Source organism: Ptiloglossa arizonensis, chromosome 2, assembly GCF_051014685.1.
Source record: "Ptiloglossa arizonensis isolate GNS036 chromosome 2, iyPtiAriz1_principal, whole genome shotgun sequence".
In the NCBI taxonomy this organism is placed as follows: Eukaryota; Metazoa; Arthropoda; class Insecta; order Hymenoptera; family Colletidae; genus Ptiloglossa; species Ptiloglossa arizonensis.
The window spans coordinates 25132741-25151905 of record NC_135049.1 but is presented as its reverse complement, the minus strand read 5'-3'; the positions used below and the strand labels follow the sequence as shown (position 1 = coordinate 25151905).

The 19165-nt window shown below is 41.7% G+C and overlaps 2 protein-coding genes across 2 annotated transcripts; one reads left to right on the top strand and one right to left on the bottom strand.

Annotated features, from left to right (window-relative positions):
• Positions 1-1775: 1775 nt before the first annotated feature.
• Amun (protein amun) lies at positions 1776-18950 on the bottom strand. Its single transcript, XM_076303981.1, has 4 exons — positions 17025-18950; positions 4910-5006; positions 4145-4460; positions 1776-2227 (listed from the first exon to the last, which is right to left on the bottom strand). Exons 1-4 carry the CDS (start codon positions 17171-17173, stop codon positions 1788-1790), a joined length of 1002 nt encoding a protein of 333 aa, XP_076160096.1. The 5' UTR covers positions 17174-18950; the 3' UTR covers positions 1776-1787.
• Positions 17407-18950, top strand: LOC143143095 (uncharacterized). The gene is made up of 2 exons (XM_076303982.1): positions 17407-18393; positions 18508-18950. The coding sequence occupies exons 1-2, from the start codon at positions 18301-18303 to the stop codon at positions 18913-18915; spliced, it is 501 nt and encodes a 166-aa protein (XP_076160097.1). The 5' UTR covers positions 17407-18300; the 3' UTR covers positions 18916-18950.
• Positions 18951-19165: the final 215 nt, after the last annotated feature.

Genomic DNA, 19165 nt, shown 5'->3' with positions numbered 1-19165 from the left:
AAAATACTAGTTACATCCCTGTACGTGAAAACCTTGACACGATGATGATGGTGATAAATGTATCTTATACGCGCGCGCGTTCGTCTATCTGTGTAGGTGTGCCGCCACTGCTACTCGTTTTCTCATTATTGGTGGACTCAAAAAAGCGTTACTTTTATTTGTTTCTAAAGTTTCTTTTACTTACAAGGTATTTGGTTTTGCTTCATGCATCGCTCTGACATGCAGTTTCGTTTAGGTATATAAATTATGGTAATGATTCTGTATTATAATTATAATAATTATTATTATTATTAATATTAATATTATCATTGTGTGTTCGGTGTACCGCCCGTTATATTTCTTGTTGGTCGCATAATCAGATACTCGATCTCGCTCTCTCTTTCTTTCTCTCCCCTCTCTCTCCCTCCCTCCTTCCTCACCCACACGCGCGCCGCACACACACATACACACACCCACACGCACCCTCGAGTTTACGTTCGTTCTCTCCCACACGTTCTTCCCTTATCTGTTTTCATTCTCGCTTTGCACACCACTCGCAAATATATATTTATGTATATATCCAAAAAAGCGCGTCAACGTGTTCGGTTTCCCGCGTCTCGCTCGTATTTCGTCGGCAGCCTTGAACACGCGGTACAAATCGTGGTAAAAAGGAATGATCGTTCTATTCGATAAAGGCTACAAGTCGTTTCGCTACCGTGTGACAAAAGCTGAAAACGGGAACCGGGTCGCTGAAGAAGGCAGTATCGAGATCGCTTCGTTCGGACGAACCAAAAAAAAAAAAAAAAAAATGAAAAAAAACGAGAAAAAGAAAAAGAAACAAAAAAGAGAGGAGAGAAAAAAAAAAGAACAGAGAATATATTCTGTGTGTGTGTTTCCTAAGCGCTACGCCGCGGCAGAAAAAGCGAAAAAGCTCCGGCGGGTCAAGTTTCTCATCTGTCAAGTCTTTAAAAACAAAAAAAAAAAACAAAAAGAAGAACGAATAAAAAGTAAAAGGAAATTCGTCCACCGACGCTGCACCGCCGTTAAAATACTAGTTGAATCCCTACGGGAAGCGTCGCTAGCGCAAAAGAAACCACGAGTAGCCGCGGCAGTCCAACCTCGATCCGAATTCGTCGACGCGTGACCACCCGAACGAACAGAGGAAGAAAACCGAGAAAACGACGGCACAAAGGGCTAGGAAGGGGAAAGAAGAGAGAAAGAAAGAAAGAAAGAAAGAAAAAAAAAAACAAAAAACTCGCGCGTGATCTTCGAGACGTTGGCCGGAAGCTTTTGCCTCTTGTTTCTGCCTCCGATCGGGCCCCGATGATGAATCTAAAAACCAGCATGGTGCTCGCGTAACAGCCCCATCGTGTGTGCGATAATGCTACTTTGCACGAGAAGTCTCGAGTAGAGTGTCCTACGAAGGGAACGAGGAACAGACGTGGATGAGGAAGTGGATGAGAGAAAACGCGCGGTGGAGAGGGAAGAGAAGAAGAAAAAAAAGAAAAAAAAAAAAGAAAAAAAGAACCACGCGCGACGCAAAGAAACAGAATGACGAGTTGGACGAAGCTTAAGGAGAGACAACTGGCTGAAAACAGAGATCAAGAAATATCAGTGAGCGAAGGAGAATGATGAAAAAACGATCGTGATGGTGCGATGGTAGCTACGCAAGGTCTACTATCCGCGACCCTGATCGGTGACCCTGGCGGTTTTTAGAAGCGCCTCGCTGCGATCAGCGTTAGATTGGCGGTTGACACGAGGGTGGTGACGTTGTTGCTCGTATTCGTGGCTCCCTGGCTGGTGGTGGGTCACTTCTTGCTCTTCTTGGTGAGCGGCTCCTGCGCGTCTTGCGAGTCCTCGGTGTCCTCGCTGTCGGTTGGTCGCGGTGTGTTGTTGCTGTCGTCGTTCTCGTTCGTGGCGAGGGAGTCGTTGGTGTCTTCGCTGGCTACGGCGACTGTGATCGGCGTGGCCGGTTTGTCCATCGAGTCCTCGGTGAAGGACGTGGTGGTGCTGTTCTCGTCCATGGCCGCCGGATCAATACTGCCCGGCTCCTTGCCGTTCACCGCCACTTCCTGATTGCTGTCGTCCGACGGTTCCGTCGCCTCACCGTTGCTGGGCGGATGAGAGTTCCCATTCTCCGTCGAGCCCGGCATCCCGTCCAGAAGCTCTGGCTTCAGGTCGGACGCGACGTGATGGGTCCATACGGCCAACTCTACCCTGTGAGGACTCCATGTCTTGCCGTTCGACGCTGAAACGAACCAATCAAATCCGCACGTTTAAACACCGATTGGATTTCCCTCGGTCTCACCCAGGGACAGGGAACCCTTCGCCTTCACGACTCTATCAATCGCGACTTTTTCCGTATTTCTCGAAAAAAAAAAAAATACGAAATTCACCTTCCGTACGAACACTTTCACGAATTGTAATCGATTACCACCAGAGTAGAACAAAATTACGAGCTAAGCTTGGATCAGATATCGAATGTTTTGGATCGAAATTTTCAGCGACAATGTATACGTTGCGGTTCGAAAAATATTGAATCTTCTTCTTGGATCTTTTCGAGAAAGTTTTCGATCGGTTTTGTAAATAACGATGGCCGTGGAACAATAATTGATATAAAAAAAAAACGTATAATTATGCTCGTACATTGCGATGGCCGCCGACAGACGTGGCGATGTGTCATCGTTAAAGAGCCGAAAAGAGCGCGGGGTACCAGGTTGAAAATGAACGTTTTAAAATGGCTGAGGGCGATTTGTACAAACTTGGCATCACAGATCGATCATGTGTTAAAATAAAATTCAATACGGTACTTCCTTCTTCTGAAACTTAAAGAGCTGTACACGATATTTCAAAAGGTGCCTGGGCCAATCAACTTGAAATTTGAATACGCTGCAGAGCAAAAGAAATATCCAACGAGTGAGATCACTGTCGATCAGAGATGTTGAATCCCTGTTACGTACGTTGCATTAAACAACGTTACATAAGGTCTATTAATTTTCATTCTAATTCAATTATTATTTCACAAGAAAAAACATTTAAAGAACCCTCAATTTTCGGCTGAGATTATATCCTGTTGCATTGAACTACATTATATTAGTGGTCTACTAATTTTCATTCTAATTCAATTATTATTTCATAAGAACGAAAAAACATTTAAAGAACCCTCAATTTTCGGCTGAGAGTACCAGACTTTCAGTCTGTTCCTTCAAGTGCGTCACGAAAGAATATAGAACTGTTCTATATTTTTCTTACTGGAAAATATGATACAAAATTAACCGACTTTGAGAAACATAACTTTCAAGTGAAACGAGTTTTTCAACCAAACGTGTTCCCGTATCCGAAGCATCTGATAGCTTCCAGATGAAATTTACAGAAACTTCGAAAGTTGATACAATAGCTTCTATTTTCAAGACGAAAAATCGAATTCGCCAACTGCCTTGAATACGGGGTCGGTAACGAATTTCAACGGGTCATTCAGTATCACGTTGGGGACACGTTAAGAACATTGGAAGCAAATATTCGATTTCTATCTCGCAAAATGAACAATCGTAAAGATATCCAGTGACTGATTTGCTGTTCGAGTCCACTTCTTTTAGTAGTATTACGTATTTTTAGTTTTACAATTCGCACATAAAACAGACAGATGTCTTTTAAACGAAACAAGCCACGTAACAGCAAGCTTTGGTTAAAATTAGTAAATATGTCGATAAAAAAAAAAGAACACTGTTCCACATATATTAAATTTTTAGCATGCCGACTGATATGAACCCAGTTAAGTAAAGTATGGTTTTTCGATATAAAACGGTTCTCCATCCCTGGTTTAACGCTTCCGGTGCTGTGGATGCACTCGATCGTTCGAGCAATCGATGCATCGCGTGCAGCGAACGCCCATGGACGTTCGGCGAGTTTAACATGGGATTTTTGCCTATGGCGTGCACCGAGGTCCTCGAAACTGAACACCGAAAGAATTAAAACCGTATAACTCGTCCGGACGATTGTTCGTTAGACAAGTATCGCGACTTATTCTGTTTTAACGTTAATCGAGACTGCAGTCCAACATTGAACGCGAATCGAATATTTTATTTCGCGAATAAGAAACGGAGACTCGTTTAAAAAATTGATCTTGCAGTTGTTAATTGGTAGCTGAATCGGCAGAGACACTCACTTTGTTTATTCAGCCTGTCGACAGTGGCTTGAATGTGCTGGACAAAGTTGAGGTACTCCTTGATGGTATAATCGATGAACTCGATTTCCGGTATTGCCATCAGGCATTCGTCCGCCATAAAAGGCGCATTCTCCGGCGATGCTGCCGCCAATAGGGCCGATGCCATCGTGGTGCCCACTCCTTTCAAATTCGAGAGGGCAGTGATCGCTTGTTCAAGATTTGGAAGCTTTTTGAACGCCTTTTTCGTCTCCGCCATTACCGCACGGGGTGTGTTCACTTTTACCAAGTAGTTCAGTTGTGGATAAAATTTTCCACGCTGTAAATAACGAAGCAGAACAACACGGTTAAATCGAACTACCTTCTACGCGACGAATAAGATTCTTCATCGTCGCCTGGAAACGGTCACAGGAGATCACCTACCGGTATTTACGTTGGACACGTGGTAAAAATAATTTCGCGTTAGCACACCGACACGGTGCACCGTGTGTCGTCGTTCGTACATTTTTATTCTTAACAATACTAAATTTCAAAGCGGACAACTACCGATCGAGACTAGCGTTTCGCGAAGAAAATGTGTAGAAAATTGTCAAGAGAAATTTCGATAAAATTATCATATCGATCTACGCGTCGAATACTCGAACCGTTTCCCAGTTTCATCGATTTCGATGATTCGTTGAATACGAATCTCTCGTACGATTTGTATTTTACGCGCGTCGCGGATGGTAAATGGAAAAATAGAAGAACGATGGCGATCTGTTCACTCACTGTTTGCTTCCATTTCATCGTTTGCACCAGCTCTTCGTGAATGAGATGCGCGTCCTTGCCGCGTGACTTGATCTTCTTTGGAAGCTCATTCTGATACCTGGGAACAGAAAAAGTTACCGGACGGTCAGCAACGGATCGTGTATGCGCAGGGTGCGCAAGATCACGGCTACTCGGATCGGTGACGCAACCGCGAGAGAACAGAGTGCAGGAAACAGAATACTGATTAAAAATGCAGCCGCAAGAAGTGGTTTTCCACCTACTGACAATCATGCGGGACGCCTGACACGACGCTGGAACACGAGCCAAATCGGGGACATGTTCTCCAACGCTGGACTTTCCAAACCCTATCGAACACGATATCCATCGTCCTCGACCGTTTCTCTCGTTGGTCAACTTCCGAATCTTAATTCTTAAATCTGCCCTCAAGGGTCTCTATTGACCCTTCCCCTCTTACGTTACTCGACACTGATTTCACTTACACGCTCTGCTTCAAAATTTGTAGATATTTTTTTCAAACAGTGAATCAATGTATATACAAATTTAGCTTGGCTCGGTGTAAAGTTTATAAGTGGAAATATATTTTTCTTTTGGAACCTCTTTTTTGGTAGTTTGCACGAGACCGATTGTAATCGAGTGTGTAAAGAGCGACGATTAATATTTACTTATAATTGATAGTCACAGAAGTGGTTCTCTCGTTGAGAATATTCAAAGTTTACTATTCAACTTAGACAGAAAAATTCTAAATTCTAGCTACAATTCTCATAATTCGAAACTGATACCTTCACTACACCTGAAGATGTTAGGAAAAATGAAAAGGGTTATAGTAAAGTAAATTTCAATATTATCATTTTAAATACTTTTTTTGTTTTTGTCTTTGTTAAATGTCACTCGTATTAAGTTGTACTGTCTTTTTATTCCAGCTTATCAGAGAATAACAAATTGTTTAGTACCAGTCCAGTATTTTTTTTAACTTTTTTTTTTAGTTCTCTTTAAAAATAAGATACAAAAACAACGGATTACATTACATTACTTTCCGCGCTCGGTTTGTGACAAAGAATCGTTTTATTATTACACTTTGGCAGAAATATGTTGGTAACGTATAGACACTATCGGTGAACAGTTACAGAGAGCTATCATAAAGTGTTCAGAGCACGTTAGCTATGACATCGTACTATAATAATCCAGTAATGGCGGACATGCATTTTACGTTTGCCCTTGCCAATGGAAACGCTGAAGCTGCGCATAGACTTTACGTGGAAAAATATCCAAGCCGGAAAATACCATCTCTGTTTCTGAAATATTATCAACGCCTTTGTGAGAGCGGTTCGTTTGAAACACGAAATTGGAATTCGAGAAGACCTAAATCGCTTCGGCTCCCGATGAGGAGGTTCGTGTCTTAAGAACGATTAAAGAAAACCGAAGAAGTGGTGCTAAAATTCACCCAAGGAGGTGAATTTTAGCACCAGTGGAAACGAGTCATCCTCTTGTGCGAAAAATTCTTCACGAGCAGTTACTGTAACTGTACCACATTTAACCGATGCGGTATCGCTCGGCAAAAACGAACTTTTCACAGTAGATTCGTGTAAAGCGTGGACTGAATTCACGGTTTATTTCGCATATTTTATTCACCAACGAATACATGGATGGACAATGTAGGCGATCGTACAATTCGTCGAACAAAAAATTTTTTTTGAAAAGGAATAATTCTTTGCTAAAAATTATTTAGAAATGTGACGATATAATGTAAGAACAATCCTTTGCTAAAAATTATTTAGAAATGAGACGATATAATGTAGGATCAATTTTTTGCTAAAAATTATTTAGAAATGTGACGATGTAGTATAGGAATAATTCTTTGCTAAAAATTATTTAGAAATGTGACGATATAATGTAAAAATCTGCCCGAAAATTTCCTTTTGCAATCTATACGAAGGTAATCTTACCACGGGTCAAATTTGACCCAAGGGTTTACACGCGTGTGAATACCGTACATCGGTAACCTCGAAAGTGTTGGAGTCGTGTCGTATCGAAGAAGACGCGAGTTCGAGGTTCGTCTCGAAGAAGTACGTCCTTTTTAAGAACCCGATTTCGTTTATCCGAAACGTCTCGGTTGAGGTAACGTTTCCTTTTTTCCCCTCCTTCTTTGTCTCCCATTATTCGGGTCATCGACACGGGACAAGTTCTCTGTTCCACGGAGCAAACGCTGCATCCGTGAACAGAAGGGAGTCACCGAGCAAGAAAGAGAGAAAGAGAAAGAGAGAGAGAGAGAGAGAGAGAGAGAGGCTCGCGTGGTTTTATTGTAGGTACTTTCGAAGGACGTCGAGATCAGCTGTTCGACCGAAGAGCTAAACTTACAATTAGTTGGGGATAGTTTGTATTTCATTCACATAATGTGACACGTGTTTCCCTGATTCACGACCACTTGTGTTTGCCTTTGAAACGAACCGCGTATAGCCGTAATCACTGATCAACCGAGTTACATTATGTACACTGCTTTAAGTAATTACGTTTTTAGACAACTCGGATCAATAAATCATATTTCAGAAATAAGAGAAATACATTCGGTGCTGAGCGATACTCGATCTGCGATTTACATAAGGTGTTCTTGACGATTTAAGTGCTGGGAACGCTTACAGTGTTTTGTCTGTCATTGTGTCGCATATCATGTACAATCGTGAACACGTTCTGCGAGTACACTGGACAAACACGACTATGCAGTTTCCGCATAGAACGCATCCTGAATTTTCGTATGTTAAGACAGAAAGGATGTTTACAAAATTAGTTAGAATTTATCCAAGTATTTAAAAAGTAAATTATTCTTGCGTTAGTTGAATGGCAATTGTGCTCAGGACAAATATTTTAACGTGATATTTTTTTCTTCGAATAAATCGACACGTACAAGAATTTTAATTACGAGTTTTCCATTATTCGCGCAATGCAAACATTGTCTTATTACACGTTCCTAATAAACTGAGTAAATTTCTAATACTTTGTACCATTAATAAAAAGATACTTACACTATCTGAACGGACCATTTTCTTAAATACATATACACACTACAAACTATTACATTGTACATCAGTAACAAATAGAAACATACATCCCCGATTTTCATTTCTTCGAAACGTCCGTGTCTAAATAAGAAAATAAAACAACAACCATAAATGAAATATTTATTTTTATCGATGTGAAAAGTCCGAACGAAAAGAAAGTGAAAACTAACGTTCATCGTAAGAAGATATTACAGAAATCACTTATCGAATATTTTCCCTACGTCTTCGTATAGTTTCCATTGAAATCGGTCAATAATTTCTTTTCACGGTGCTTCGAATTACCAGCGAGCGGCCCACTGTAGGTAGTCGCGAGATCGGATCGCGAAAGGACGAAAGAGACGAAGAAGGTCGTGATCCGCATCGTTACACGGCGCGATTGTTCCATAGAAAGTTCCAAAAACAATCGGTCGAGTGTCGCAACGGTGTGTTTTTTTGAGCGGGTTTGTTTTGAGCGGCGTTGAAACCTTTTCAGGACGGTTGCTCGCGCGCAACCATTTTGAGAGGCGCTCGCGTCGCGTCGCGCAACGCAAAAGCAACCTTGACACAATCGCCGCGCGCGCCTCGACGCGAGAGGATTATGTCTCGCCGCGGCGCTACGAGGCTTATTTTTCCACACCACTTTTACCACGGTTCACCATTTTTTCCCCCTATTTTGCCCTCTGTTCCTTTCCTACTTCTCCCGGCGCCTTCGAAACCAGCGATATAGCTCGTGAATTCCAAGTGAACTAGGCTAGACTTTCGTGGCCCCGAAAGCGCTATTCCCAGACTGTTTTCACCGCGTTTTGAAACACGTCTTGCTCAACGCCGACGAGAATCACCACTCGTCGCCGCTGTTGAAAATACGGCCGATTGGCCCGCGAATGGGGTGATTTCTATCACCGGGGCTGGTCGAATAATTTAATATTCGAATATTTTACAAGTATTCGAATATTCATTGTAATTCAATTATTCAAATAAGGAAATATTTGTACACACATTTTCATTATTTGAATAATGTGGACGATACTTGCGATTTAGTTAAAATACATATTACATTTTGATCACGTGCACGGATAAATTGTAGCGTTGAGTAAAATTAATAATTCTCAGAAGATGATCAATTTTGATATGGAAAAATATACAAATATTTTTAGGGTGTAGTGTATTTTTATTATTATTATTAAGGAATGTACTTGGTAAATCCTGTTTAGTACCTTTCGTGGAAAATTCTCTGATAAAATGGTATTGAAGGGTAATTTCGATTAAGTCGCAACTTTTTCATGTGTAACATCGATATTCAGGTATAAGACATTTTAAAAATAGAAACCTCTTTTGGATTTTATAAACCTTGAAAATAATCGCATATTTATGGACCACTTTTTTGTATAAATAACCACTTCCAATGTTACAAAGATATATATATTCAGAAACACTATGCAAAGTTTTGTAACGTATAATCTCAAATCCTTTTAATATTTATTTACGGTGAATTCAACGCGAGCTTTTTAATTTTTGAATAAATTTGTTGCGTGCTAGGTTTTCTCTCCGTAAAAAATGACTTTGAAATTCCTGACTAATTAGATTTGTACTTCTTTTATTTACAAACATCTTTGTGTTCCTTCGTGTTATATATCTTGTTTAAACAGACGAAATAAATCTACGATAAAGACGTAATAGCAAATAATATTCCATAAAGCAAACGAAAGATCAATATAAAATTATTACGTTAAACAAAGAATTTATACCAAAACCGAGAATTGGTAAAAAAAAATCAAGGTATCGACTTCAAATTCGGATTCTAGCTACGATGATCATATATTGCAAAAGAGCATCGATATATTCTAATCCGGAAGGAGAAATAAATGTTAAAGTGAAACACCGACCAACATCTGATCCTTCAATGAAAGAAGTCAACGAAAACACGCTGAACCACGTTCCGGTATATCGTTGAAAATAAAAGGGAAAATGTAAACACACTTACGAACAAAGGCCAAGAAACTTTAAACCTGCCCGAGTTATCGTAAACAATTGAATCCAAATGAAAATATGAAGAAGTACACTTTGCACGAAACGAAAAATACATATAACATTCTTGGAGAATAAATGCACGAAAACATTTCACAGTTTTGGTAAACACAATAACGTCTATTATTTTAGAACAACCGTGAAAGAATTGAATTTGACTTGTGATAGATACTGGATAGCTTGTAAAAAAAAAAAAAAAAATCAATTTGTGGTAAGTTTCAACTCTGTACTCCGATTGGGGGAATATTAAGGGAAAAGGATTGAAAATCGCGCTTTTGTTCACGTTTTCCTATTTTAGTGTCAAAAAAATTAAAAAAGAGAAGAAAAAAAAAACGGAGCCATTTCAATCAACTTTTTCAGAAGTTTCGATCGAAAATCCTGATCGAAAAAAATTGAAGAATGTTGAAAAATACCAATTTCGCACAGAAGCAGTCACGGGATATTGCGAACTACGATTGTACTTTAACAATAAGTGTATATTGTTACGATAGATTATCCTCGATTTTGAAAAAAATTAACTACCAACATTTTCGTCGCTTTTTGTTCGTCAGAGTAACTTACACGTTGAACATTCATATCGAATTTATGAAACGAATGTTGTAGGCATTTTTCAGTGCGTTAAGTAAAAGAGTGTGATTCTTGAAGAAATTAAATAAATACAATGAAAATTATATCGTACGTGGTACAGTCTGAAATATTAACAATATATTCCCCAACGCTGGTGGAGCAGCTGTAAAGTAATAAAATGTTGCACCATAGTAAACTTTGCGAACGTAGTTTCGAAACGTGCTTAGAAACATTTTCTTTCTAGATAATATACAAAAATTTCATTTAAACTATCGCCTTTCGTACTTGTTGACTTTTCAGTATTGATAGAGGGAGAGACCTCAAAATTCAATTTACTGGTTCCTATAAATCATCACGAGCAATTTCATATTTAGCGGAGCCAATCTACGAAGACAGCATAAATCTTCGTTATCTTATAGAGACCAATAGCATTATTAAATTCGACGTAAAGTTTCGCCATATTGACCGCAAAACCTATAGATGTTACGTTGACTATATGAATACTAAATTCAATAGATTATTCCGGAATTAAACGTATTGTTGCGAAATATGGGAATGGTGTAGCATCGGATGCTGTTTACAGATAGCAACAATAATTTATTACTTATATAATACCACGTACGTTTAAAAAATTGCGAGACCGGTTGAAATACATAGTAAAACATTCAATATCGAACAAGTAACATCACTAATCATGGAAGACAGCTGTGGAGGTAGCTGGACATTGAACACGATTTCTGTTGCAATCCATCCGTAATAATCGAAGGTGAAAGATCTAAAAACCAACTTTATGAATTAATTGACAGAGTATAACTTGACCTATCCGTGTCAAGTTGTTAAATGTCTAACTAGAGCACTACCTGGTATATTGTTCTGCGTGAACTGAGTACAAAAATCATCTGGACTCTTTTACTCCAACAAAACCGTCATTCGAAATTATAATAGCAAATTTTTATTTTTTTTTTGTACTACTGGAAATAATTAGGAGACGGTGTTTTTGTATTACACATTCAGGAAAGTGAAGTAGACGTCAGAGATGAAAGAAAAATAAACAATAAGGATGCAGCTTTTAAAATTCTGGACACATCACTGACTTATAGTATTATTTTAGAAGGTGATCCTTTAAACGCTATTTATACATTGTTTGACAAACTGCGAATACAAGTTCCGCGCCAATGTTTTGGCTAACTTCGTTCCAACCGAAAGCGTTTTCCTTATAAAACTCGATTCTGAAGTATTTCTGTGTTTTATTCCGTATTTGCATCTACAATGCTATTTAATTGTTATCTCATCAGAGCGCATTTAGATATACACGAATGTGTCCGTCCCCGTATCACACAGAAATATTTCTTGCAATAAATAATCGCAAAGAAGTGATTTGTTTGTCCAACAACTAGATACACATTGACCGTAACAAATACTTTCAAGAGTAATATAATTTAATGTTATAATAAATATTCATCATACTACGATAAGAATTAATGCTCGTATCGAGAAAATGATTTCATAATCGTTAGTCAATTCGAGCAATTTATTGCGTAATAGTTTCAAGTCAATCTCGGTATAATAATATTTGTTAAAAACTTAAAATAGAATATTTAACTTGACACGCCCTCGACTAATTACACTTTTAGGAAAACAAATTTTTCCTCAACGATCGAATCAATTATCTCAAAAATTGTTTCCCGAGATTGTTCCTCGCTGCTCCATCGATCGAAAAGTAAAAATACAAAAGGACCGATTCACCTACTTGCTGGAAAATTGTTATCGAAACCATTCGCGTAATAAATTGATATCGACCGGATAGCATCTGTTCGCAAAGTTTTGAATAATTTATAACAAAAACAGCCATTCGTAGCGAAGTTAAAAAACAATCGGGGAGCAAGACGAGACGAAAATATCTTGGGATCTCGATTGTTCTTGTGAATCACGATTTCTTCGTTACGAGTGAGAGGGAAGATTCGAAATTGTCACGGTCGTGGAAACGCAGAGAAAACGACGAAACGATCGCGGATTTATCGGGATCGCGATGAGAAACGAATCGACGAACGATGACAGCGTCGACGATAGTCGATATTCGATTGCGAGCCGTTTGACCCAAATGTTTTCATCGCTTTAACGGACTCGTGAATCAGCGAAAATGTTTCCACGAATCGAAGCTGCGTACCATTTAACCTAAAGTCGAAAAGCACGAGAAAAGTAACGTCGAATCGCGTTTCGATCATCCAGCACGATTTCTTGAGTTCTATTAGCGAAGAACCACTTCTTTGGAACCGATTAGTTGGTGTTCGGACACAACGTGCTCGAATTCGAGACCGGTGAACGAACATTGTTCGTAACAAATCTACAACCGCGTCGCATGAAATAAAGCAACGAGTCTTCGTGTTCTTCTAATCGCCACGGGGAAAAAAAAACATTTCACACGTAATTACACGCACCTCGAATCTAATATATCGAGCACACGAACCTTGCACCGACCGAGAGCAAAGAAAGTCCATAATTGAACAGTTTATAAACAGATGTAAAAGAACGTGCAAAGAAAAAACGTATACACGGACAATTATCGCCAGTTTATCTGCCGGATTGTGCAAGAATCGTTTAATCCTGATCGTGAGATTCTCTCTTTCTCTCTCTTTTCTTTCTTGGTAGCACTTTTCTCGATGTTAACAAAGATGGAACTAAGTGGATTAGCGATCTACGAGAAGCATTTTCATTGGATACAGCGTAACGCATCGATCTCGTTTCCGATAAAATATCGTTCTTCGAACCAAATACTGATCCGCATCTACTCCTTCTTTTTTTTTTATCATTCGTCGCGGAATTGGTCCCGTTGTATCGCGACCCGAATTACCAGAGAGACACTCGAAACTCGAAACGATTCGAAACTCTGTGTATTTGTTATTCGATTCCCGAACTAAAACAAAGTTACTCCACCCTCTTAAGAGAGAGAGAGAGTACAATATCTGTTGATATTGGATGTTTGGTGCGGCTCACTGCAACAGGAAAAACGGGCAGCGAGGTGAGACCACCGTCCACCACTATGAAACACGTGGTGTTACACAACCGTGCGTTACAGCGTCAGAAAAATAAACGGTTGAGTGAGAGGGAGAGAGAGAAACGGTCGTAGGACACACGTAGAAATACCTAAAAAAAAACTCGCAAGTCGTGCACGACGTGTAGTCGATGATGACACTAGAGGGGATGTTCGAGTACCGAATACTAAACATCCATCGGTCACAACTTGAATACCGAAATACTAATGTAAGGACTGCACCGTCGTTACAAACGTGAAACATTGATTATTATTATTACAAGAGTATTGTATCACAATACTTGAATACCGACGGTTACAACTTGAATACCGAAATACTAATGCAAGGACTGAATTATCGTTACAAACGTGAAACATTAATTATTATTATTACAAAAGTATTGTATCACAATACTTGAATACCGACGGTTACAACTTGAATACCGAAATACTAATGCAAGGACTGAATTATCGTTACAAACGTGAAACATTAATAATTATTATTACAAGAGTATTATATCACAATACTTGAATACTGATGGTTATTTGGATATCGGAATACACAATCGTACTTGATTCTGGAATACCAGAGTACTTGATCACCGCAAGTACACTAGCACTCGAGAATACCAGAAAATCGTGGATATTCAATTGCTCGAGAGTATTCGAAAATCGCGAGTACTCGACCTCTCGGAGGCACTCGAGTACTAGAACAAGTACTCGGTTACTTCGAAGGGCCCGAATAGAGAGAAATACCAGACCGCTCGAAATTATTCGAATACTATGAGTACTCGACCGTGCAATGGTCCTAAGTGTACCGCCAGTACTCACCAAGTAGCAAAGACACTCAAATGTCAGAGCGTATTCGAATACCGGAAGTACTCGTACATTTGTGACGCGCGAAAGCACTCTGTTGACCACACTGTTGTGTCCGTGGATCTGCACGCCATTGTAAACGCGTCGTTTCCGACGATCCCGATTTTTCGGACAATTAAATAGATCATGGGGTAGGTATCGATGACAATGTGTCGCTTGACGCCGTAGAAAAGTGGCCTTGACACAAACAAGGATAGCTGGGAACGAAAACAACGGTACTTCCCACCTTCGACAGTCGCCAGGAAACCAGTCTGCAATTTTCTTCAGTTTAAATTGGGAGGGGAGGTGGATGCAAATTTACCGCGGTTGCAACGATACGGTGTGCGGAGAAATTGTATCGCCGTGCCCTACGTAATCGATCGAATTTCGCGTTGTTTCCATATTTTTCCCTCTCCGTAAGTTCCGTCGGAAAATTCACTTCCGTGAAACTTGAAATCTCAATCGGGTCCTTGTTCCGATCGTTGATACCAGAGACGAATGTACGTTCCCTGAAAGCATTCCCTCGCGACAATTACGTTTATCGCAGATCCCGCTCGTTCGGCCACGATGAGAACGCGCTGCGAGCTAAATAACCGATTGATCGTAAGATCGTATCGAGAAGTAAACGGATACGGTGCAAAGGAGACAGAGGTGGAGTTCGTTCGACGATGCCTGGAAAAATAAAACAGAGTAGGAAAGCTCGCCCGATCGTAACGAAGAATGAATAATTAAACGGTAAAACGCGATCAGGAAGGGAAAAAGATTCCATTATTATTGTCCGATTCCGAGCGTCACCGGAAAGACTAAAAAGCCTTAACGTGGAATTTAACGAGACTCGAACCTGCCTTTAATTAATTAAGGCAGACGTGACGCCAGTGGAATTGAAGCTTGCGCCGTGGAAACCTCGTTGTCGCGAACGCTCGTCACGGGAACTATCCCAATTCAGGCATTCGCTCGAATTTCGTCGTGTCGGAGAGTTTACCAGACTCCAGTTTCAGCAATAACGAAGCCGGTAAATCGGATTCTCCTTGATAAATCGTACTTATCGTTTCGCGTTTCAAAATTCTACGCGACTGGATAAACGGGTTTCATCCGGCGCCGCCGTCACCGCCGCCGCCGCCGCCGCTCCCCGTAACTCGGTCTCTTTAAATTTGAAGGTTTACGCGACGAAAGAAATTATTTTCTAAATCGCCGGCGGTGTCTCGTACAGGCGGATGAATCGCTTTTAACGATTCGGGTATAAAAATTTCCCGAGGTACGCGTGCTCGTTTTCTTTATATTTAACTAAATTGAGTTTTACCATTTCGAGGGCGTGCTCGATGTGTATTTCATTTCGTTTAATTTTACGTCGTTTTCGAACAGCATCGCATTCCGGCGAGATTATTAACGTACGGTGAAAAATAATACGATGGAAATTGCAACGCTAATATGAAAATAACCTTGTACTTGAGCGAGAACAAAAATATTCCGTCGTTTTAATAGTTCATTTATCGACGATAGAAAGTATTGTTCGTTTCAATGTTTTACGAATGCGTGAAAAACATTGAACGATAACGATCGGTAAGCGAAACACAATAATATATTACAAGTTACCGTAACGGATCGTGTAGACTTTCGTTTTCGGTGTCACTGAATAAAAAACGACCAGTGTGACAGGAAATAGTGCGGAAAATTCGTTGCAATTTTTGAAATACTACCCCCTACCGGATAAAAGTTGATCGATCAAGTTTCCTATTTCTTTGTTCGGAAGTTTGCGAACGTACGGAATCTCGTTTCGCTATTTTTTTTTACGAAAAACAAGGATAACGAGAATCGTTGGTAAATGAAAAAGAATCGCGAAAACAAGAGTGGAGAAAGGTTCGTTAATCGTATCCGAACGAACCGAGGTAAGTACTTGGGTGACGCCGTGAAAGCGACGCCGGCGAGTCGCCTCTTTCACTGGCATCGTTGCCAGTGCGACGGTCTGTCCAAAATCCGCTTTACGATCGACCGAATAGTGTCCGAAAAATCTGGCAAAACGACCCGTTATCGTCTTTTCGTAAACTCGAAGATTGATCAACAATGTTCATAGACATTGTGTCACGGATAGCACCAGAAACGACGTTATAGCACGCGGGACATAACGGCAACGTCGAGACTTCCTCGATGAGGTGGCATAAAATTCTCACGGAAATTCTTCGGTCGATACGATCGTTTTAAAGAACGACACAAAATGGTATAATTTTCGACGAAACGAATAAGAGAAGAATCTATTAGATTAGGAATAAGTCGAGAAAGACGAGAATTAATCGAATCGCCACGTGATGCGAATTCAATGCGGATACTTTAAACGAGGTAGCCACGTATTTCGAAGCAGCCGCTCTTCACGATCGTCGTCGATCATGACAATAGGAGAGGGTAAATATACTATCTGGAATTGTAGTTAGTCTCGCGAGGGGGCCATAGGGGTACACATACACCATGCGGTGGTACGTGATGGCAACTGGCGCGCCACGGGTTCATTGTCCCGTGTGGTGCCCGTGGTGGAAGCCCCTCGTTGAAAAGGAGGGCCCGTGTGTCGGGCGTAATATGTCTACGGTATACAGGACGGTATTTCTGAACTTACCAGTTGTCCAACTTGATTAGTTCCTCAGGTTTTTTCGTCTTGCGATCGGCCTTGAGTCTGAGGGCCTGCGGATAAAGCTTCAGGACGTGTTCGAACTGACTCGCGGTGCCCTCCACGAAGAAAGTCGCTGTGTCTTTCACGGAAGCCATTGTGATAACTGAGCTTCGAGGAACGGCCGTTGAGGCGCAGCACCAGCGCCTCCGTGCACTATACCCGTCTCCGTCGCTCCCCCTCAAGAGTCTTTATCTCACTCCCTCTCCTTCCTCTTCTATCTTTGTCTATCAGTGTATCGCTTACTTTCCTTCTCCCTCTCTCACTCCTCAGTGCACCCCTCTCCGCGCGTGCCACGGGAGAGGACCGACCACGCGAGAAATCCTATTTTACCCTCTGCCTCGTTCGAATTCTCTCGGTTTCACCGGCGGCGGTGATACGCGACACACGCGTGGGACGCGTTCACGATCGGCGCACACACAATTTATTGGCAAGAGAGAACGTCGACGATATCGCGCGTATATAAAGCAGACTCACTACCAGTCCCTTTCTCTCACTCTCGTTCCGTCTCTTTCTGTCCCTGGCTGTTTTTCGATTTCCTCGAAAGGTATTCTTCACGCTTCAAGGATGAAGATTTTCGAACGATATTTACTGTGATATCGGTGTACGGTGGCGATGTTTGCGCGGTACAGAATCTAGTGCAGAGCTACGAGGTCTTGTGCGTACACTCTCGTAAGGGAAAATCACCGTAGTACACGCCGAGAACTCGCCTTCGGACCTCGTTCGACTGTCCCGGGTGGGGAGCGCGACTCGACGTCGCCAATAGGGAGCAGCACTGCTCGGCGTGTTTCGGACTTCTCTCTTCTGCGCTCGTTCCCCCCTCTCACCTTCTCTCTTTCTCGTCACGTCCTTCCACCACCCTTATTATTTGTACCGAAAATTTCAACCGTTGCGTGCGGGTATGCACGCACGAGGATCAACGATACGGGACGACCAAGGAAACGATGACAACAATAATACGTTTGTACAGTAACTTGCCCTCAAACTTCTAGACTCGACAAAAAGGAGAACGTACAAGATACAGCGGTCGGAACGCGAAGAACCTCCTTTCTCCTCTCGAGTCTCTCGAGCACTCGAGAGCACCGTGTTTCCCTCGGCGCCAGATCCTTCCTCCTTTTTCCCTCGCTCTCTGAGAGAGCTTGGTACGAATGCGTGCGGATTCCCCGCCGGATGTCCGCGAGGTATAGACGGTCTCCCCCACCTTTTGGTCTTCGTACACGCACGTATGCACCGATCTCCGAAGGAACTCTCGGAATACACACGGGTTCTCACGTACTTCGATCGTCACTCGCGAGACTATGCACGCAAGTTCCGCAGGGTACGTACCCCTTTTCGCTCTATTTACTCACGAACGTCTCCGATCCTCCTGTTTATCAGGACACGCTGTACCGACTGTTTCCATGAAACTGTTCGTATATCTCTTTGAATACAGCAGGAAAATACGCTCGAGCGTCCGCAAAATCCCGCTGACGGTCTCATGAACAACAGCGATGACGGCTACGATGAGAAGACAACAAGGACAGCAATGTACGGCCGTTGTCTTTTTCCCTCGCAAAAAACGGCCTCGGTTATGCTGTATCACACGTCCGCCTCCGTACGAATCACTACGTTCGATGCCTGTGTACGCGCGCCTGTCTCTGCACGACTCCTCTCTCGATGCTCTGCCGTCTGTCTATTTCGACGAGTGTGTGCGTGTGCGCGCGCGCATTCACGACCGACCGAGCGAAAGAGCGGGCAGAACGAAGCTCGAAGCCTTCACTCGAAAAACGGGAACACGGAGCAGTGCGCGCTTAGGCAAAGACCACGTATAGTCAATCGCTTGCTCTCTTCTGTATGCTGACTGTAGTGAAACGGGCGACCGACTGAGGGCAGCGCCTTCGCTGCCTTCTGCTCGTCCCCTTTTCCTCTTGCCCCTCGGGACTCGGTACCACTACTAAAGCGCCGACCCTATCTCCCCTCTACGTGTTCGCTCCCACTCGCTCTTTTTCTCTTTCCTTTACCCCTGATCGCTCTTGCTTTTTCTAATACACGAAACGAAAGAAGGAACGCGACGGATCGTGGCTTTATCATATATATTCCACATCGAAATA